The sequence below is a fragment of the Chanodichthys erythropterus genome, chromosome 3 (genome assembly GCF_024489055.1).
Source record: "Chanodichthys erythropterus isolate Z2021 chromosome 3, ASM2448905v1, whole genome shotgun sequence".
Classification (NCBI taxonomy): Eukaryota; Metazoa; Chordata; class Actinopteri; order Cypriniformes; family Xenocyprididae; genus Chanodichthys; species Chanodichthys erythropterus.
Window position 1 is genome coordinate 11,272,475 of NC_090223.1, and position 22,780 is coordinate 11,295,254.

General features: G+C 37.6%; 2 protein-coding genes across 2 annotated transcripts in view; both read left to right on the forward strand.

The window, feature by feature from the left end:
* LOC137017053 (zinc finger protein 271-like) overlaps nt 1-5,941 on the forward strand; it is a 58,860-nt gene extending 52,919 nt beyond the window's left edge. The window contains exons 5-7 of the mRNA XM_067380972.1: nt 560-946; nt 1,067-1,550; nt 4,223-5,941. Coding sequence (XP_067237073.1) covers nt 560-946; nt 1,067-1,550; nt 4,223-4,421 — 1,070 coding nt within the window. The 3' untranslated portion in view covers nt 4,422-5,941. The remainder of the gene's footprint in view (nt 1-559; nt 947-1,066; nt 1,551-4,222) is intronic.
* A 4,776-nt stretch (nt 5,942-10,717) lies between these two features.
* Nucleotides 10,718-16,780, forward strand: LOC137008513 (gastrula zinc finger protein XlCGF57.1-like). The gene is made up of 2 exons (XM_067370359.1): nt 10,718-10,982; nt 14,925-16,780. The coding sequence occupies exons 1-2, from the start codon at nt 10,904-10,906 to the stop codon at nt 16,286-16,288; spliced, it is 1,443 nt and encodes a 480-aa protein (XP_067226460.1). The 5' UTR covers nt 10,718-10,903; the 3' UTR covers nt 16,289-16,780.
* Nucleotides 16,781-22,780: the final 6,000 nt, after the last annotated feature.

The following is a 22,780-nucleotide window of genomic DNA, read 5'->3' on the forward strand; positions in this document are numbered from 1 at the left end:
GTCAATAGACTGAGGGGATTTGGTTACTATATGTATAATTATTTCTGTGTTTATCCTAACTGTTTTCTTACCATTATTTATGTTTGGAAGAATTTACATTTATTTTTATTATTTTCTGTATTTTTAGATATCTACCTGTATTTTAATGAAGAGACAGAATAATGTTAGGATTAGCAATAAAAATAATTCATGAATTTGCATCAGTTATTTTGAATAGAGAGGCATAAATGCTTAGAAGTGTCAATTATTATATAAACAAACTCAGTAACTGATATATTTTGGCACAGAACCCTGCAGAATGAAACACACTGAAGATATTGAAGAACGAAGAGGTTGGTGTTTATTCTTCATTTTTTATTCATTCATGATGCTGAAGACTATTTGTTTACTGGAATAATTGATTAATTTATAAAAAGGCATCAAAATGAATGTAGTATTTTATAGCAGTTGCCTACTTTGTTATATCAGGGCTAATTTTTTTGTCCTTTCACTTCATATTTCTCTTTCTGAGTTTTTTTATGCACTAAAATTGAAATTAATAGTTTTTCTTTCATTTCAGACCTTATGGAGGAGAGTGAAGAACTGAGTGAAGTGGAGGAGAAACATCATGACAAACCTGGAGGAAAACCTTTGAGTCGCTCAAAGTATAAAAATACATTTTTAAAGAAAAGAAGAGCCAAGAAATCTTTCACCTGCACTCAGTGTGGAAATAGTTTCACAACCAAACAAAATCTTGATGTTCACATGAGGATCCACACTGGAGAGAGACCGTTCACATGTGATCAGTGTGGAAAGAGCTTTACACAACCATCAAATCTTAAGAAACACATGAGGATCCACACCCAAGAAAAGCCATTCACATGTGATCAGTGCGGGACAAGTTTCTCTTGGAAATATAGTCTAAAGATTCACACAAGGATCCACACTGGAGAGAAGCCATTCACACGTGATCAGTGTGGGAAGAGCTTCACAACCAAACATATGCTTGAGCTTCACATTAGAGTTCATACTGGAGAGAAGCCGTTCAAGTGTGATCAGTGTGGCAAAACCTTTCACAGGTCATCAGTCCTGAAGAAACACCTGACAGTTCATACAAAGGAGAAGCCACATTCATGTTCTGTGTGTGGAAAGAGTTTTTCACTGCTGCAAAGTTTACAGAGACATCAGAAAATACACACTGGTGTGAGAGAGTACATGTGCTTTGTGTGTGAGAAAACTTTTACTACAGCAAACTGTTTAAAAGTGCACCAGAGAATTCACACTAGAGAAAAACCTTACAAGTGTTCACACTGTGATGAGAGATTCAGTCTGTCATCACTTCTGAAATCACATGAGATGATCCACACTGGAGAAAAACCTTACAAGTGTTCACACTGTGACAAGAGATTCAGTGTGTCATCACATTTGAAAACACATGAAGGGATTCACAGCAGAGAGAAGGTACAGACGTGTGATCAGTGTGGAAAGAGTTTCACTGTTAAAAATTACTTGAAGATACACATGATGATCCATGAGGTGGAGAAACCACATGACCACATTCTGAAATCACGGTAAGTAGTTCATTTGTTTGTGCTGAGCAACAAAGTCTCTTCTCTGCAAGTTAGTTTCAGACAAATCACCATGTAGCTGGTGGCCAACTGAAGCTAAGTAGGGTTGAGTCTGGTCAGGACTGGATGGGAGACTCCTGGGAAAACTAGGATGCTGCTCTAAGAGGTGTTAGTGAGGCCAGTAGTCAATCAGCTTTCATCACTGCTTGTTCTTTGACATCAGCTTGATGTATCCCTTCGCATAAAGCGAGTTCCTGACTCTCTTTGGCCATTCAAAATTCGGCATTCTAGTAAAGGGTATTGGCCCTTATCAATAATAGACTCATAATCCACATCCATTAAATTGGCTCCATCTTTCTCTCTGCTCCACCTATTGCTGGTGTGTGGCAGGGGTGTAACAGTTCTCGGTAAAAAATTGAACTGTACATTTCTCCACCCGTGGTTCAGCATGCACTTGCAGTGCAGTTAAATCTGATGACACATCTATATTATGGTTTGTTTAAAAAATACAAGTTATTTTACAAGCAGACACACAGTTCTGCTAATGTATGTTTCTGTTGACGGATACACATTCTGGCCTCCCAATATATTACAATGATGATCAAAGAAACATGGACAAAATGGTCTCTTCTACCTTTTCCACCAAGGCAGTTTTATTGCTGGTTCAGAGCCAGAGCCTAGTTTCAAATCAGTTCTTTGTCTTTCGACACCCGATGCACCAACTCTGAACCAGGAAAAGTTGTTCAAAGTGGTTTGACCTATGTCTATTGTGATGGAATTTTTGAACTAATTAATAATGAACTAACATTTCTTTTCTTCTACAGGCCTAATAATAATAATCTAACTTAGAAATAGAGAAGCAGTCACTAGGACTGAGTGTTGTGATTCAGAAACATTCTGCTGTACTGGCTAGACAGCATCCTTCTGGGGATAAAAAATAGTCTTTGAGGAATTGGTCTAACCTATTGAGTAATCTGAACTATTAACCCTGAGACATTTTTTGATGATCTTGTGATTCAGTTGTTCTAATCTAAATTTATGCGGGACAGAGGAACTGAGATGTTTTCCTTAAATCTGAACCAATTGTATTAAGACTGATGATAATGAGTAATAGATCATGCCATACTGACTGCGAAGTGTACCTGAAATCCTATAAAACCTGTTGTATTCCTTTGTTCGAGGAGAGATTCTCTGGAATGATGAGAACTCTCCCGGCCGTGATTAAAGCATATTCTGAGGCATAGACTGGAGTCTGTCTGGTTTTTAGGCTGCAGCAAACCTAAGCACTAGAGATCTTTTTCTATACTATAGTGATAGTGTTTAGTGGAGGTGAGGAGCACTAAAGAGCTTAGTATCAGGTGATAGTGCCCCAAGATAGGCCGAGACGTCGGCCGACTTGAACAGGTATTAAAAGTACGCTCAGTAGAGTATAAATTTATAGGTTTATGGGTGTTTGGGACACCCGGGTTTAACTAAGTCAGGTGCGTAGGAAAAATCTACCACACTATAAATATGACCCTTCTTCCTGAATAAATCTGAGAATGCTTTGTATCACACTTGATCTGTGTCTGCTTGGTCATTCTCCCGAGATCTCGCGCTGCTGCTGTCACACATCACAGGGATTGAGGCGCCTCTTTCTAAACTGATGACTAAAACTACAAATAATCTACCTATTATTGAGATTTTGATCTAACAGTTTGGGGGCTCGTCCAGGATATTCCCAAGAAACACGGGACTGGGGGGCTCAGAGGTCATCCTTCATCACAGGTAAGTTGTTTTTTAATTTCCTGTGGTGGTAGGATTGATTGATCCCATAATAGGTAGTGTTATCCTTGGATGCAGCTCTAAGAGTTAGTCCAGGAAGATTTGTCTGTAAGGGTACTGTTTAAACACACAGCTACCAGGCAAATATCCCTCCGTGCGAGGAAGGCCGTGCAGATCCGCTCTGATGGATATCCGTTTAGATCCGCTCTGACGGAAAAACAAAGTGTTGATGGGAATTATTCCGGTTGATGAATTAATAAAATTGGCTGAATAATTATAATTGTTGAATTATAAAAAGACCCCTTTGGTGTGGTGTGGCAAATTAAAAATCAAATTAGGTGAAGGATGGATCAAAAGATATCAAGACCAATACAAGATGAGACACCCCGAAATTGGATGTTTAGAAATAATTGTGGATATTGGACTGAACCCTGTTTATCAGATTTAGTGGGGTGGACTCAAGAAAAAATACAATAGGATCCTTTCCCCAAAGAAGGTTCTTTGAGAATGCAAAAATGGTAGTTAAAATTTTTTGCAAAACCAGATTTGGGATACCAAGTGTAATTTGAAATGATTATGGAACACCTTTTACATCCAAAGTAACACAATTATTGGCTAAAACTTTAGCTATTGATTAATTTAACAGAACGATCAAAGATCAATTAACTAAAGTGTTTAGAGAAAAAAAAAAAAATGGATGACTGTATTGCCAGCTGTTTTAGCTGAAATACAAATGACACCATCCTCCTCTACTAAAATGTTTCCTTTTGAAATTCTGATGGGTAGGCCTTTCCTGACACCATGGGTCAAAGGCCGCGCTGGCGTTTCTTCTTTAGGTGAAATGGAGGTGATCCTGGAGGATTTAATTCTATTAATGGTGATATTTCACTAACTCTTTCCTCTCCCCTCAGAGAAACCAACACACAAGTTTGTGCAGGTGCTGATAAGGAGTCTAAGGCCATTCCAGATCGGAGAGCCAAAATATCTGGGCCCGGCCACGGTGATTGCAGTGATGAGGACGGAAGTGCTGCCCTGACTGACCTGCAGCCACAGTGGATACATGCGAGTAGACTGAAGGCTGCCCTGTGCCAAGGGGGACGTTCAGATTAACTAGGAGAGTAAACATATGAGCGGAAAGGAGCTGAACACGCAGCATTACGTCCATATGCAATCTGATTAGTTAATCTGGACCAACATAATGTCAAGGACCACGAAAGGAGAGAGCAGTTCAGTGACAGGCAGTGTTGGAGAAAAATCCCCTAACAACTTTGCAGAATGAGACTTAACAATAACTTTGACCACGATTCTGTTAGTTGCCATCAGAGGGCAAAGCTGGACAGGATATAACACCACCCATTTGAAGAAATGCTCCGGGAACACTGCCTGTGCTCTGTCTGCTGCCATGGACATGGACACCAAGGACTGTTTGATTTGCCATGCCATATACAGCGTTTGGTCCATTGTCCCCCTAACTTGCAATAAATTGGAATAATGGAGTTATGACTGTTTCAAATGCATGTGAACTTTCAACAAAGTGAATTGACCTAGAAGAAGTTGAGTACAATGGGATATGGGGGACACTTGTGTGTGTAGTCAGAATGGTAAACGCAAAATGGGAAATTCAGTCTGCAAAACGATGATTGATGTCACACAAACCAGAAATGGACTGAAATGTTCAATAAGAAGAGATGAATGTCTCTGGGTATTGCCCGTTCAGTGAACTCTTTACATCAGATAAGACACCTCTATACTGGGTGTGTGGTGGTAAAGGAGTTACTACCTTTCCCAAGGACTTTGCCTGGAGTGGATGCTGCTATCCTGCAATAGTAGCTCCAGGAATTAATTTAGTTGAATTACCAAGTTCACACACTTTGTCCAGACAGAAGAGAGAAATGCCTACATACAGAGGATACATCCTTGAGTTTGTAAAATGTTGAATTTGTCATGCTGTTTTTCAGTTCCAGATTACTACAACAATATTTTTGACTTGATAAATCACATGAAAACCATAATTGTTGATCCACCTGAAGCATATGACTGGGGAAAAGGGATGAGGAAATCGTTCTCTAACTGGGCGACGTACCTTTATTTGTTGTTTCCCGTTCTACTGTTTGCTGTTTACTGATGATTTTACTGCTTTTATGTTTGGCTCCATGCATATTACAATCCTTACAGGGAATGATTAAGTCAAGTCTTGGAATATGTGATTTTGATTATGTGTTTAGATTTTGCTTGCTATTATTTGAAAAATAGATTGATCAATTCCCTTTAAAGGGAAGCACTAAATCATAAATGATTTAAAGTGGCCATTGTTAAATAATTTCTTATTTCTTGGGCTTCACTTTTTGACTTTCTCTGTGTCTTGGGAATTTTCCATTGTGCACATCATTTACCTACCTAGACAAAATAAAAAGTAGTAGTCCTTGGACACACTGACACTCTCACACATAACCAGAAGTTGAAGACACACACACATTTACGCACATACATTTCTTATTTGTTATTATATTTCTTGAAATGCCATACATGGTAAGGTTTGATTCTTAAGTCGTATGATTGGATGCTCAAGCCATCCTGGAGATTGTTGTTTGACCTAAGTCTATAAAATATGACCCTTCTTCCTGAATAAATCTGAGAATGCTTTGTATCACACTTGATCTGTGTCTGCTTGGTCATTCTCCCGAGATCTCGCGCTGCTGCTTCTACACATCCCGTCTGTTTCTAAACTGATGACTGAGACTACAAATATTCTACCTATTATTGAGATTTTGATCTAACAGTAAGTAACACCAAAACTTTGCTGATCTAGAAGTATGAACTGCTTGCGTCAGGGGCTGGGGTTACCGTGACCAACTTGTGGAAAGAAAGAAACTTTGGACCGCCATTTTTGAAATGGCAGCTAATCAAGCTAATAGCAGCTCGATTGTAATCTCTGTATATACAAATTACGTCGAGCCGTGTTTGGATGCCGATGTAGGTGTGCAAAGCCATGAGCATCAATAGTAACGTAATGTCCGCCTTTGTTGATGCACGGACCAATCGTGTGTGACTTCAGAGTGCCACGGGAGCATTTGAAAAGCATACGACTCCATGTGCTTTTGGATCGCTTTCGTGGTGATTTGATGTCATGTGCCGATCGGTCTGCTAGAAGCTGACGCATCTCGAACAAACTTGGTGTGTTTCTGTTTGGCGCTGCCACGAAAGATGAGACTTAAGGCTGATTTATACTTCAGCATCGGACCTACGCCGGAGCCTCTGCGCTGTAGGCTATGCGTCTGTTTTAATTTATACTCACCCCCATGTCGTCCAAGATGTTCATGTCTTCTTTCTTCAGTCGAAAAGAAATTAAGGATTTTGATGAAAACGTTCCAGGATTTTTCTCCTTATAGTGGACTTCACTGGCCTCCAAACAGTTTCATTGCATCTTCAAAGCATTCTACATGATCCCAGACTATGAATAAGGGTCTTATCTAGAGAAACCATCGGCCATTTTCAATTTTTTTTTTATTTTATTTTATACATTTTAACCATAAATGCTCATCTTGAACTAGCTCTCTTCTTCTCTATTTGAATTTCAGCAGTGTAGACATTGCTAAGTGTATTACTGCCTTCCACAGGTCAAAGTTTGAACTAAACTGTCATATACAATATGCTAGTGCAAGTATATAACAACTAGTTCAAACTTTGACCTGTGGAGGGCAGTAATACACTTAGCAGTGTCTACACTGCTGGAATTCAAATAGAGAAGAAGAAGAAGAGAGCTAGTTCAAGATAGGCATTTATGGTTAAAACGTATATAATTTTTACATTTTGTGATGGTTTCTCTAGAAAAGACCCTTATTTCTCATCTGGGATTGTGTAGAATGCTTTGAAGCTGCAATGAAACTAATTTTGACCTTCAACCGTTTGAAGGTCATTGAAGTCCACTATAAGGAGAATAATCCTGGAATTTTTTTCATCAAAAGCCTTCATTTATTTTCGACTGAAGAAAGAAAGACATGGACATCTTGGATGACATAGGGGTGAGTAAATTATCAGGAAATTTTAATTTGAAAGTGAACTAATCCTTTAAGCGTACATCACCTGAGTGTTGACAGCACTCAAGTGCAGGTGAGACCTGAACAGCAGGTTGCCAGTTTAAACATTTAAGCGTGCACAAGCTGTGAGAAGATTTGTGTGTGGATAGACAAATTTGTTTTAATGGACAAACTCACACCCAAATTATGTAAGTATACAAGCAAACAGTCGTTTTTGTCTTAAGTTAACATAAACAGTTTTGCATGTGTATCAGTATCAGTGTACTGGATCTGTGCATTAGCTCTTAAAGTGACAGCAGCCTAATATTCCTGCTGTCCATGTTTTTAGTGTTGTTAAACCAACAAAAGACAAGGATATCACTCTCTGTTAAGGCCGCAATATACTTAAAACAAAATTAAAGAACAAACTGATGTGATGTCATTTGGAACAAAATCAGGCCAAAACGAAGTTCGCTCCAGCTGCAAAACACTTTGGCACTACAATTGGTCCGTGAGGATAACGTAATAGCAGTTGTGCGCTAAGGCTCCGCCTTCTTTCACGTGGAACACTTCTCTGACTCATTTCATAACTTGAGTTCATTGAGGTAAGATCTCTGCCAGTTAAAACATGAACACACACTGGACAGCCGCTTTATAGTACAAAATGAAGTTGTGCTTTGATTAAATGAGGCACTGTTTTTCATGTTTGATATTGTGACATGACTTCACTGGAGTGTTTATTTGCAGAGCTCATGCTAACATACCAATGTGATTATGATCAGATGCTTTTCTTAAGCTTTCTATTACAAAAATCAGTTATTGTTACGTTTATTTGGTTACTGAGAGGAAAGCATGCAGCACATATTTACATATTCATATTCATATATCACATCTGTGTCAGATGTTCAATTACAGTATATTGCTGCTCACGTTTTTCGAACTTTGTTTTACCTCTAAACGAAGAACAAAAAAAGAACTTATATTATATGTAATGAAGCAGGACTCAGGCAGGGATCCACTTGCAAGCTTTTATTATAAAAGAGCGTGGTCGTACAGGCAGGGTCAAACAGGGTCAGACAGGTATGACAAGGGACAGGTAGAATTGCGGTCAGAATACAGGTAGTAGATTGGGGCAGGCAGATATCATTCACAGTCCAGGAAACAATACACAGTCCAAAGGCAGGTGGCAGAGAATCGTAAACGGGTAACAGACAGGATAACACTCGGAATTGCAACACAGGTTAACAAGACTTCGCCATGAGGTGGTGTGTGTGTGTGTGTGAGTCTTAAATAGTCCAGATAATGAGCTTCAGTTGTATGTGGTGATTGGTGTGGAATGTGTGCATCTGACTGGCAGGGAGGATTACGGGAATTGGAGTCCGGGAAGTGATATATCAGGGTCTTGAATGTTTGTACGTCATTTGACTCTACGCACATATGCATAAAAAATGAAGTACACATTGGGATTTATTCACTAAAGTAGTAAAACAGTCTGTTTCTGGGCCACCAAGTGGCAGTTTTATGCAACAGCATGTGACCTAAAGCATGCATCTTATTGGTTGGTCAGCTTTTTCCCCAGTGCAATGAAGAGATTAGAAAATATGACACATTAAAGTTGCTGTTTTCATAGAAGTACAATTACTTCTATTACATGTAGAATTTGAAACCTACATTCTAAGGTCTAACAACAAATTTATATTTTAGTTATCGCTCTTCGTCTGCTTGAGGTGCTGGAGCTCGTTCTGTAAAGTTGAACAGAGACTCACTCGCTCTCAGGACAAGCATCTAACCAACATACTCACATGACTTTCTAACATTTACAGATAAGGATATAACCGTTAAATGTAAGATATGCTATGGGAAAAAAATCTGAAGTCAGAGTAAACAACAAAGGCATCTGTACAGTGTCTAGAGCAAACTGTGCAAAACTGTGAAATATGAAATATTGATCATTTATCTTGTCTGTTGGTAATGAAACTTGTTTGTTTTTGGCAGAACTACCAGAAGGCATCTGGAAGGCGCGGACAGAGAGAACATGCATGAAGCGCCCTCTATTGTACAGGCACGAATTTGCTTTTCTTTTGATCCAACATATTTGTTGGATGTTTGAAAGGTTATCTTGTCAAAAATCTCACATTTTTGTATAGCTTAAGCCTTAGAGGCCAATCAGTGATCAAACAATATGATTGCTTACATATTGCATGTCAAGCCTGCTCTATCTAGAGTTCCATGACCAAACTAGTGATTTATATAACACAAATCATCTTCATGACATAAAAATAGACCATAATCGTGACACAGCAGTTGTTGACTGGATTTGATGGATTAAAATGCTATCAGTGATCTTGACTATGGGCTTCACTTTTCATTTCATGATTATTTCTCACTTGATTTAATGTTTCTTTTTAGAGCTGATGGACGTGACCAAGAAAGTAAAAACAGCAGCCGAAAATCTGTCACCTCCTTCTAATTCTGTAGACGGTCTACTGAAATCTGTGATTATTCTGGATGATGAAAAGTATAGGAAAAATATAATGAAAATGTAATAATTTTGTCAGGATGATCAAACATGTTCCTTATTTGAGAAGTAATGTTAGATTTGCAGCAAATTGTTTACAGTTTATACTAATGCCTGTCAAGCCGGCTCATTGTTCAATTAAAATTTGAATTAATTTAAAACTATTATTTTGTGTACTTTTCCCTTCTTTACTGTGCATTGGATATTAATCATTACATTTTAGTTTTAGTCATGGAATTCACATTCTTTTCCCTTTTAATTATTTTAACAAATTAAATTCTGTGCCCATAATATATTCATCACTCTCATGCTGTCTCTTGGTTTGGCAACCTTCCCCTTAAAATATCTATGCATGCCAAATTGCTCTGAGGAAAAAAATATATATATATATATATCTTTCAAAGAACAAGCAGAAGCTATATTAACAGCAAAACAAACTTTGTCAAATAGGAGTTTCTGCAAATTCACCATAGGTGGTAATGTAAAATGTCCACATAAGAAATGAAGGGAGCTTTTACAATTAACTTAAAGGGTTTCTTCACCTTTGTGTTTTCCACAAAGCTTTAACTTTATTTTTTCAATAAAACTATTTTATTGAAACCTTCCCAATATCACTGTTTTTGTTTTTGTTTGTTTTTTGTACATGTAAATACACGCGAGTGTATAATTTTAATTACTTTTCATTTCTTTGTGCAAATCGTTTTTTAAAGGAAAAAAAAACTGTACTTTGACTTGTACACGCGCTATTTTTTTTTTCATATTATTCACCCTCCTCTCGACGCTTCACAGTCCAGTCCAGTGGGTGGCGGTAAGTCACATACGTTTGTTTGCCAACTACCATTAAACCTCAGAGGAAGAAGATTAGTTTTCAGCTTGTTCTCTGGTGTAATGTTGTGTTACTGGCTTAATGCAAACTTATAAATGTACTTTTAGTCTATCGAAAGATTTTGAATCGGGTCAGTAAATTCCTGTAATATTCCCATCCTCAAAGACGTGACTAGAAGTTTTCAAACGAGCAGGAATAATATCCCTAATGGTGCAGCAACTGAACTGTGAAGATGGTGTTTGTTAAAGAGGAGAGTGAGGAGAACATAATTGAACCAGAACCCTGGAGAATAAAACATGAGGAACAAGGAGGTTGGTGTCTATTCTTGATTCATCTTTAATGAGTGTTGTGGTACATGCTTTCAAAGCTGCCGATCTGTTTGTATAAATAAGACCTTAACTGTCAAATGTATTAAATCCACGTTTCTAATACAGCTAATACTCTATTTTTCATCTCATGGAATGGCAATAATGGATTTTCTTTTTCTTTCCCTGTTGAAGTAAATGCTAATGCAAAATATGCTCTCCCATCTGTCTAGTCATTTACCCTGCTATTGTTTACTTGAACTCTGCAATGTGCAAATGTATGGAATGAAATATATTTCCATATATTTTTGTTTTCCATATATTAATGGTCTAAATGTACTGAAAAAACAGTATATTTAAAGTTATATACTTTTTATATAACTGTGAAATAATGTAGATAAGACAAATATTTTTCACATACATATAAGAGTACATTTACCAGACCAGGATGTTCTGAAAATGGAAAATGTTTTTGTGTGTGTGTGTGTTTTTGAAAAGTTTCACATGCAGACGACAACGTTGTCAAAATTATCCCTGTTGTGGAATCTGTTATGTCAGGGGTCTCAAACTCAAATTGGCTGGGGGCCGTTGTGCTATGATTGACACCTCATAGGAGGGCCATTTTAACATTCAAGCACAAGAAAGCGCCAAATTTCTGAAAATGTACTTTCCTTTGCATTATTTCTCATTTACTTCAAATTTCATTTTTTAAAATATTTTTGCCATACGAAAAATGTAAACAGGAGTGTCTCTATCATTGTTACATACAGTAATAGTTTTTAACAGTTAGTGCAAATATTTTCCCTTACTTTATTTTTAGCTTAAATAACATCAAAATCTTGCACTGAACAACACTGTACTGAACAAATGCAATCCCTTAATACATTTGTACACTATTCTATTTCTTTCCAGACACCTGCAGCGTTTCTGCTTGCACAGCTGAGCCACATTTGCCCAAGATGCCGTTTGAGCATCGGTAATGTTTATTGGTAGCATCGGACACGTTTCGGTGGTTTAAATTGACGCTTGTGACTTGCACAAGTGCTTTTACTGTAATTTAGGCAAGAGCGCTCATAATAGAAGTGATGCGGCCACGATGTGCATGCGGTGTGGCGCGCTCATTTTTCCAGGTGCGCCTATGCCGCGGCGAGATGAAAACATCTCAACTTTACAGAATGCTGCAAGAACACCGCAGGTCATGTGACATCGACCAACTGATGAGCTTCGGCCTTTCCGTACTAACACCGAAAACTCAGCCAAACAGCTGATCATAGCTGTACAGGGTGGTTTTTATATCTCATCTCCATGAATATATCTAGTAGTAGAGCTAATACAAGGAACAATCAACTTTTCTTTTATTTAAAATATCTTGTCCTCGTGGAGAGTGCAGTTCATGGTTGCATAGCAATGACAGACGCCACAAGAGCAAAAACGCTTTGGAAAGAAGGAGATAGCGGCGCGGCTGCTTAAGTGACGCAATATGTGAATGGCCCCTTTGAACGGCGACTTTATCTTTGCATATAGAATATGGTATGAGACAACTAGAGAATAATAATAGTAATAATAAAATAATAAATATAGCTGCAAGCAGCAATTACGGGGCCAAGCACAAAAGAGGCACAACAAGCCAGCCAACATGGCTGTGAGCATCAGATCAACTGCAACAGTGAGCAGTTAAAGACCTATTAAGATCATTTTAGGCAAAAGAGCTGAAAAAATAATATATACAGTCAATAATAATGATTTACTGGTTTATCACTTTCGACCAATATGTGACGATGTGACCAGATTAATCCGGTATGGTCCATACTAGTATACCAGTACACTACAATACACCACTTTTATATAAAGCTATTAGCATTTTTTTTTTTATTCATTATAAAATTTGGCCACGAGGCACTGTCTCAACCTATTGAATATGGTGCCGATGGCACATCCTGAGTTTCGTAATGGTACGCCTATGCATTCATATAATATAGCATTTTCTATCATAATACTGTATTGTAGTTAATGGAAATTTCATGTTTTATTCAATTATAGCGCCAACAAGAGGCAAAATCCCACCAATTTTTTTATGTGTCCTCAGGGTGACCCCATACGTGTGTGTCAAATTTGGTGCAAATATCTCATTTTGTTTTGGAGTTATAGACATTTATGTATGAGATTATAAAAAAATAACCCATGGATTTTTATTTATTTTTATTTTTTTTGCCACTACCTAGCAAAATTTTGACATTTGGGCTGTGAAATTTAGTTAACCAGTTTAGGTTCCGTGTTTCCTACGCTGGTTTCGTCTTAATCGGACTAACGCTGTCGAAGATATTCACAATAGTTTAAGTGCTAAATCACCAAGCCGCACAAACCGTAAGTCGAAACCTAGCATGTTTGGTATCATTGGACTCGGCAAGGATTCAGGAGTATAAGTATACTCCCTTGAAAATAAGCCAACCAGGGGTGCGTTTCCCAAAGCGAACCATGGTCGCAAGTTCCGTCGTTACCAATAGAGTTCAATGGGACTTGCGACCATGGTTCACCAACGATGCTTTCGGGAAACGCACCCCAGATCAAAAGTTATAAGCATATGAAAAAAAAAAAAAAAAATTCTCCACTAGGTGGTGTTGGTCAGAAACTTCTCAGGCTGCTGATGACCCATAGCGTTTTGTAATGATACGTGAATGCATTCGTAAAATACAGCATTTTAGCACAAAATTCTAAATGGCCGACGCCCTAGGAGTTTGAAAAAGTAGGTTTTTCAGATAATTCAAAATGGCCGGAACATTTTCATGACGTCATAGGGCGCAATCGATTTGTCTTGGCCCAAGGAATCAGAGGGAAAAAATTTGTCTTTAACCCTTACGGTTCAAAAGTTAACATAAACATGAGTGCAACTTTGAACTGCTGGTGGCGCTAGAGGGATTGAGTTAGAGACTTGTAAATGGCCCGCAGGCCGGCAGTTTGAGACCACTGTGTTATGCGCATGTGTGTGTTCAGTCTATAGATGTGTACTGTTTCATTACAAAGTGACGTTGCCATCTACTGGCCTGGCAGAAGAATACAGCTATTTTAGTCACCTATCCTGGGGTGCATTTCCCGAACAACGATGTAGCTCGCTGCTGAACTACCTTAGTACGATGCATCGTTGAACAAATCAACTAGCTAGTCACGACTGTTTCCCGAAACCGTATTGTCGCAAACTTGTCGTTCAACCACATTGGTGAATGACGTCATGCAGGTGGTGGAGTAATAACTTCTTTAAATGAATCCGTTTGAGATCAAATTAATGCTAGAATTTCTGCTATAAATTACGGACATGGCATTAGAGGACTAGTTCTCATTTTCCTCACCTATTTTGCTTTATTTCCAGATTAAATCAAATGCTTGTTCTGACATACTAGAGCACGTACACACATGCGCACTCTCCAAACATGGTGCTTTAGATTTCTTGACAAACTAAAATATATAAATGACATTTGTATATATTCGAAATAAAAGATATGCATTGTACTTAATGTCAGCTTGCTTATTTTGCTCAAGATGACGATTTATTAAGTCCACATGTCATAAAAACAGGAAACTATGCTTCTAACCACAGTTTGAGAGCTGTCGTTCCAACCACTCAAGTTTGCGATGCAGTTTGCCAATGTTCGTTTGAACTATGGTTTCGGGAAACACCAAATCGTTGAACTATGCAAGTAACGACGGAACTTGCGATGTTAGTTGGCTAACGATGCTTTTGGGAAATGCACCCCAGATCCATATGAACAGGATCGTTTTGACAATGTTGTCGTCTGAGTGCAAAACATTTTAAGAAAATGCAAAGGAAAACCTTGACTGTTTTTAATACATTGTTGTTGTTTAATACATTGTTGTTGTTTAAACCTACCATAATTTGCTTTTATTTTCCAAAAGTCCTAATTGATTTTCATGTTTTTAATGATTTCATTTTAGACCTAATAAAAGTCAAAGAGGAAAGACAAGATCTGAATGAAGTGGAGGAGAAACATCAGATTCAGAAAGCTCATGATGTCACCCTTGGAGAGAAATTACTTAGTTGCTACAAAACTGAAAACAGTTACTCACAAAGCAGCGTTCAGAAAACAGAAGTCAAAAAGCTTTTCACCTGTTCTCAATGTGAAAAAACGTTCAAACAGTTAAGAAGCCTTAAGAATCACATGTTAATTCATGCTGGAATAAAGCCGTTCACCTGCTCTCAGTGTGGAAAGAGTTTTAGACAGAAATCACATCTTAATGAGCATCAGCGTAGTCACACTTCAGAAAAGCCTTTCGCCTGCTCTCAGTGTGGAAAGAGTTTCAGACACAAAAGACGCCTTAAGAATCACATGTTTATTCACACAGGAGTAAAGCCTTTCACCTGCTCTCAGTGTGGAAAGAGTTTTATATATAAACGACAACTTGATGAACATGTGTTAACTCACACTTCAGAAAAGCCTTTCTCCTGCTCTCAATGTGGAAAGGGTTTCAGACACACAAGAAGCTTTAAGAATCACATGTTTATTCACACAGGAGTAAAGCCTTTCACCTGCTCTCAGTGTGGAAAGAGTTTTATATATAAACAACAACTTGATGAACATGTGTTAACTCATTCTTCAGAAAAGCCTTTCGCCTGCTCTCAGTGTGGAAACACTTTCACACGTAAAAGAAGCCTTAGGAATCACATGCTAATTCATGCTGGAATAAAGCCTTTTGTCTGCTCCCAGTGTGGAAAAAGTTTTACACAGATAGGACAACTTAAGCAACATTTGGTAATTCATGCTTCAGAAAAGCCTTTCAGCTGCTCTCAATGTGGAAACTCTTTCACACGTAAAGCATCCTTTCAGGATCATATGTTAATTCATACTGGGGAAAAGCCTTTCACTTGCTCTCAGTGTGGAAACTCTTATGCATTTAAAGCAAGCCTGAAGAAGCACATGTTAAGTCATGCTGGAATAAAGCCTTTCAGCTGCTCTCAGTGTGGAAAGAGTTTCACCCGTAAACCAGGATTTATTCTTCACATGAGAATTCACACTAAAGACATGGCTTTCGCATGTTCTCTGTGTGGGAAGAGTTTTAAATGGAAAACAAGTCTCAAAGCTCATTTGGACCATTCTCACTCTGAACCACAGGAATTTAACTGTGATCACTGCAGTAAGACTTTTGCTTTGCCATCATTACTGAAGAGACACCACCAGAAAGTTCATAAAAAAGAGGAGCCTCACATCTGTCCTGTTTGTGGAAGGAGGTTTAAAAGGGTTGACTTTTTTAAAAGGCACCAGAAAACACATGAGAGCATGAAAAACTCCTGTGCTGTGTAGGGATGGACATTTAAGGTTTTAATGATGTCACTATTTTAACCAATGCTGCTAATCAATCCGGTTCTTTAACAGTGTTCTTATTCATTCTTTTTGTTGTTTAAAGGGTTAGTTCACTTTCAAATTAAAAATTCCTGATAATTTACTTACCCCCATGTCATCCAAGATGCCCATGTCCTTCTTTCTTCAGTCAAAAAGAAATTAAGGTTTTTGAATAAAACATTCCAGGATTATTCTCCTTATAGTGGACTTCAATGGCCTCCACACTGTTTAAAAGCACAGCTACCTGACAAATATAAATATTTTTACAGTTATCCCTCCAGTGTGAAGAAGATCCATTTAGATCCATTCTGATGGATAGATCTGTTTAGATCCGCTCTGATGAACAACAAAAAAACTCCCTGAAACTTTCTAACTCTTTCATCCAGTTAGTAGTACTTTGTTTTACTGTTCTTTTTATTTTTTATTTATGCATTCCATTTTTATTCTTATGTACAGGTGCTGGTCATATAATTAGAATATCATCAAAAAGTTGATTTCACTAATTCCATTCAAAAAGTGAAACTTGTATATTATATTTGTTCATTACACACAGACTGATATATTTCAAATGTTTATTTCTTTTATTTTTTTTGATTATAACTAACAACTAAGGAAAATACCAAATTCAGTATCTCAGAAAATTAGAATATTGTGAAAAGGTTCAATATTGAAAACACCTGGTACTACACTCTAATCAGCTAATTAACTCAAAACACCTGCAAAGGTCTTTAAATGGTCTCTCAGTCTAGTTCTGTAGGCTACACAATCATGGGGAAGACTGCTGACTTGACAGTTGTCCAAAAGACGACCATTGACACCTTGCACAAGGAGGGCAAGACACAAAAGGTCATTGCAAAAGAGGGTGGCTGTTCATAGAGCTCTGTGTCCAAGCACATTAATAGAGAGGCAAAGGGAAGGAAAAGATGTGTTAGAAGAAAGTGTGCAAGCAATTGGGATAACCGCACTCTGGAGAGGATTGTGAAACAAAACCCATTCAAAAATGTGGGGGAGATTCACAAAGAGTGGAGTGCAGCTGGAGTCAGTGCTTCAAGAACCACTACGCACAGACGTATGCAAGACATGGGTTTCAGCTGTCGCATTCCTTGTGTCAAGCCATTCTTGAACAACAGAGAGTGTCAGAAGTGTCTAAAGACAAAAAGGACTGGACTGCTGCTGAGTGGTCCAAAGTTATGTTCTCTGATGAAAGTAAATTTTGCATTTCCTTTGGAAATCAGGGTCCCAGAGTCTGGAGGAAGAGAGGAGAGGCACACAATCCACGTTGCTTGAGGTCCAGTGTAAAGTTTCCACAGTCAGTGATGGTTTGGGGTGCCATGTCATCTGCTGGTGTTGGTCCACTATGTTTTCTGAGGTCCAAGGTCAACGCAGGTGTATACCAGGAAGTTTTAGAGCACTTCATGCTTCCTGCTGCTGACCAACTTTATGGAGATGCAGATTTCATTTTCCAACAGGACTTGTCACCTGCACACAGTGCCAAAGCTACCAGTTCCTGGTTTAAGGACCATGTTATCCCTGTTCTTAAGTGGCCAGCAAACTCGCCTGACCTTAACCCCATAGAAAATCTATGTGGTATTGTGAAGAGGAAAATGCGATATGCCAGACCCAACAATGCAGAAGAGCTGAAGGCCACTATCAGAGCAACCTGGGCTCTCATAACCAAGATTTCTAAAAAATCCTTTCTTTGTATTGGTCTTAAGTAATATTCTAATTTTCTGAGATACTGAATTTGGGATTTTCCTTAGTTGTCAGTTATAATCATTCAAATTAAAAGAAATGAACATTTGAAATAAATCAGTCTGTGTAATGAATGAATATAATATACAAGTTTTAATTTTTTGAATGGAATTAGTGAAATAAATCAACTTTTTGATGATATTCTAATTATATGACCAGCACCTGTATTTAGTTCTTCTTTATGTAAAGCACTTTGAATTACTATTGTGTATGAAATGTGCTATACAAATAAAATTGCTTTCCTTTGCCTTGCATTGTAGTAGGCACATTCCTTTTGCAGATAAGGGCTTTCCACCATATCCTGACAGCCTTTGCATTGTTGGGCTTAGCTAACACCGATAACATCTCTGATTTTATTTACTGTGATTATATTTACTTGCTCTTCTGGCATTATCTTGTGTAGCTTTAGGCCTACTTCAATTTCGCCAAAAGCCTGTTCATCATGTTGCTGTTCTCTTTTGTTATTGTGTCGAAGAATTCCTGGGGGGTTCATAAGCTTGGTTGGTCTAGTTATTCACGACATACACGATTTTGTTTCCACAACTGTTGCGATTTGCAAGTCTTCGTGAAACATTTTAGTTTCCTGCACTTCTTGCACTGTCTACCCATGGCTGGGCACATGAGCGTAGAAGACGGGGGGACGTGTCCCCTGCAATTTTAATAAAACGTAAATTCGTCCCCCGCACTGTATGCATGACCTTTCCTAAAAATGTCCTACTCTTTACTAAAGGCCCTGATATACTTCAAAAATAGTTCTTTTTCGTTCTTCGTTTAGGAGTAAAACGAAGTTCAAAATGCCTGACCAGCGATATACTGTAATCGAACATCTGATGCCACCCATGTCCAAATTGTTGAATTTTACCCATTTTCAATGGTCAAGAACCAAATGTAGGTAACTTTTTAAACAGCTGTTTAAAGAATAATGTCTGAAGAACAAATAACTAGAAATGTAATGGAATTGTTTCCCTCTATCAAAGCAATTGAATACAGCGCACCCCTCTGAGTGCCAAAAACAAATTTCTCCCTGTAGCGCCGGGCCTGCTGGTAACCCAATGCACAAAGACAATGGTTGGGGTCTCCACAGACCCCAGGCAACAAAATGTAATTTTGTAACAAAATAATTGTTTTTTTAAAAAACAAAAGTAATTTTACTCTGTTTATTAATGTTTTTACTTCATATTTGAGTAGTTTTTGGAGGATTTATCATATCTTTTAAATTTATATAAATAAATATTTTTTTGAGTAGGTTTTTAAATAAAACAGCTTTTTATGTAAAATTCACTTTAAAAAAAGACCCACATTGCTAAATTTAATTCATGAGGATAATATGGATAATTTGACACGGTTCAGTGTGTGATTTTTGCCCATATTTTGGAAAATGTAGTTTTAAAAATAAAAAAATAAAAAAATCACTTTTACCAGTAGATGCTGCAGAGCTCCATCTAAATATTATGAAATCACACAGTTACAACAATAAAAGCTACTTTTTGTCAAAGTTAAGTATATGTATTTTTTGTACTGAAAAAAAAAAGTTTTTCAATATTGTTACATTATGATGAGGCACCACTTAGAAAACTGACAAAATTCATCCTCAAAATCAGCATTTAAAAAAAAAAAAAAAAAAAATCAGTACAAATGTAATGGCACTGGTCCATGGTCTCAGCTGGATACGGCCCGGATCCGGTTGACTACGGTAAACCTCGGGATAAACAGAAAGACTAATATTAGCGTAGTCTTTTTCTGATGTAACGAGTACATCTGGTGTTATAGGAAGTGTTCCCGGTTCCGGCTGACCTAATTTATGCAGCCTAATAATCCTTTAATGGATTTGAAAATATAAATTGATAATGTGTTATGTGTATGCCAGGTTAAAGAGATGTTTTTAGTCTAGATTTAAACTGACAGAGTGTGTCTGCATCCCGAACAATGCTAGGAAGATTGTTCCAGAGTTTGGGTGCCAAATAGGAGAAGGAGAAGGATTTTGTACGAGCTGTAGTTTATTTATCAAGCGCGAGGAACAACCACCCAGTAGAGCGTTACAGTAATCTAGCCTCGAGGTCATGAACGCATGACCTAACTGTTCTGCATTCTTCATTGAGAGCATATGTCGTAGTTTAGATATATTTTTAAAATGGAAGAATGCGGTTTTGCAGATGCTAGTCACATGGCCTTCAAATGAAAGATTGGTATCAAAAAGCACGCCCAGGTTCCTAACTGACGACGAAGACTTAACAGAGCAGCCATCAAGTTGTAATAATAAATGTTAGACAATATTCTTGGTTATTACGTGAAGTAGTTTTCGGTCCAAAAATTAGAATCTCTGTTTTTTTCTGAATTTAGTAGTAGGAAATTACTGGTCATCCAGTTTTTTATATCAGCTTCTGTTAATTTAGCGAATTGGTAAGTTTCGTCAGGGCATGAAGAAATATAGAGCTGAGTATCATCAGCGTAACAATGAAAACTAACACCATGCTTCCTAATGTTATCTCCCAAGGGTAGCATGTACAGAGTGAAAAGCAACGGTCCTAGTACTGAGCCTTGCGGTACTCCATATTTAACTTGTGATTGATATGACATCTCATTGTTTACTACTACAAACTGATAACGGTCAGATAGGTATGATTTGAACCATGCCAATGCAATTCCATTAATGCCAACATAGTTCTCGAGTCTATTTAGAAGAATATTGTGATTAATAGTGTTAAATGCAGCACTAAGATCCAGTAACACTAATAGAGAGATACAACCACGATCTGATGATAAGAGCAAATCATTAGTAACTCTAATGAGAGGAGTCTCAGTACTATGATACGGTCTAAATTCTGACTGGAAATCCTCACAGATATTATTTCTTTCTAAAAAGGAACATAGCTGTGATGAAACTGCCTTTTCTAGTATTTTTGACAGAAAGGTGAGATTTGAAACCAGCCTGTAATTGACTAATTCTCTAGAATCAAGTTGTGATTTTTTTAATAAGAGGTTTAATAACAGCCAGTTTTTGGTACGTATCCTAGAGATAAAGATGAATTAACAATATTAAGAAGAGGATCTATGACCTCTGGAAGCATCTCTTTCTATAGCTTAGTCGGTATAGGGTCTAACATACATGTTGTTGATTTTGATGATTTAACAATTTTAGACAATTCTTTCTCTCCTAAAGCAGTAAATGAATTGAATTTTTCTTCAGGGACACTACAATGCACTGTCTGACACAATACTGTAGTAGACGGTTTTATGGTCATAATTTTTTCTCTAATATTATCAATCTTGCAAGTAAATAAGTTCATAAAGTCATTACTGCTGTGCTCTTTGGAAACATTAGAAGTTGAAGCTTTATTTCTTGTTAATTTAGCCACTGTATCAAATAAATACCTAGGTTTGTGTTTATTTTCTTCTAAAAGCTTTGAAAAATAGGCAGATCTAGCAGTTTTTAAGGCCTTTCTGTACTCAATCATTTTCTCTCTCCACAAAATGCAAAATACTTTGTTAAACTAGTTTTGTTTTCTTCCAGCTACGCTCCATTTTTCTGGCTGCAGTTTTTAGGGCCTGAGTCTGCTCATTGTACCATGGCATTGGATTAAATTCCTTAATCTTCTTTAGATGTAAAGGAGCGACTGCATCTAATGTGCTGGAAAAGAGAGAGCCAATAGTTTCTGTTGCAACATTGAGGTCTTCTAAGTTGTCTGTTATGCTAAGGCGATGAAACTGATCAGGAAGATTATTTATAAAGCGATCTTTAGTGGTAGAAGTGATGGTTCTACCATATGTATGGCAGGGAGGCAGTTTAGCCTCTTTGACTAAATGTAGTATACACAAGACTAGATAATGATCTGAGATGTCGTCACTCTGCTGCAGAATTTCAACGGCATCAATATCGATTCCATGTGACAATATTAGATCTAAAGTATGATTACGACAATGAGTGGGTCCTGACACGTGTTGTCTAACACCAATAGAGTTTAGAATGTCTGTAAATGCCAATCCCAATTAGTCTTTTTTTATTATCTACATGGATATTAAAATCACCAACAACAAGGACTTTATCTGCAGCTAGTACTAATTCTGATAGAAAATCATCTATTTCTTTGATAAAGTCTGTATGGTGTCCTGGTGGCCTGTATACAGTAGCCAACACAAATGTCAACTTACATAATGTTAAGTAAAGCACCATCACTTCAAAGGAATTATATTTGAAAGACTTCTGGCTGATACTGTAAATATTACTATAAATTACAGCAACACCTCCCCCTTTTCCTTTCTGGCGAGGATTGTGTCGATAATCATAACCTTGAGGACTAGACTCATTTAAAGTAATGTAATCGTCCGGTTTTAGCCAGGTTTCTGTCAAACACAGCAGATTATTGTCTGTGATAATATTGTTTACATTAAGTGCTTTTGAAGAAAGTGATCTAATATTTAACAACCCAAGCTTTATCATTTGTTTATCATTATTATCTCTATTTTTTATTTGTTGAACATCAATTAAATTTTTACCATTAAATGGGTTTGGAAGTTTTTTGTTTTTTCTAATTCTGGGTACAGACACAGTCTCTATGTGATAATATCTAGGTGTAAGAGTGTGACGAGCAGGGCGGGCGAGAGCCGTGAGGGAACGGCGCGAGGCCGGTGACGCGAGTGATAATGAGCGTCACCTGCGAGGCGTGCCGGCCTCGAGTCTCTCACGGTGGAGCTCCGGAGGCA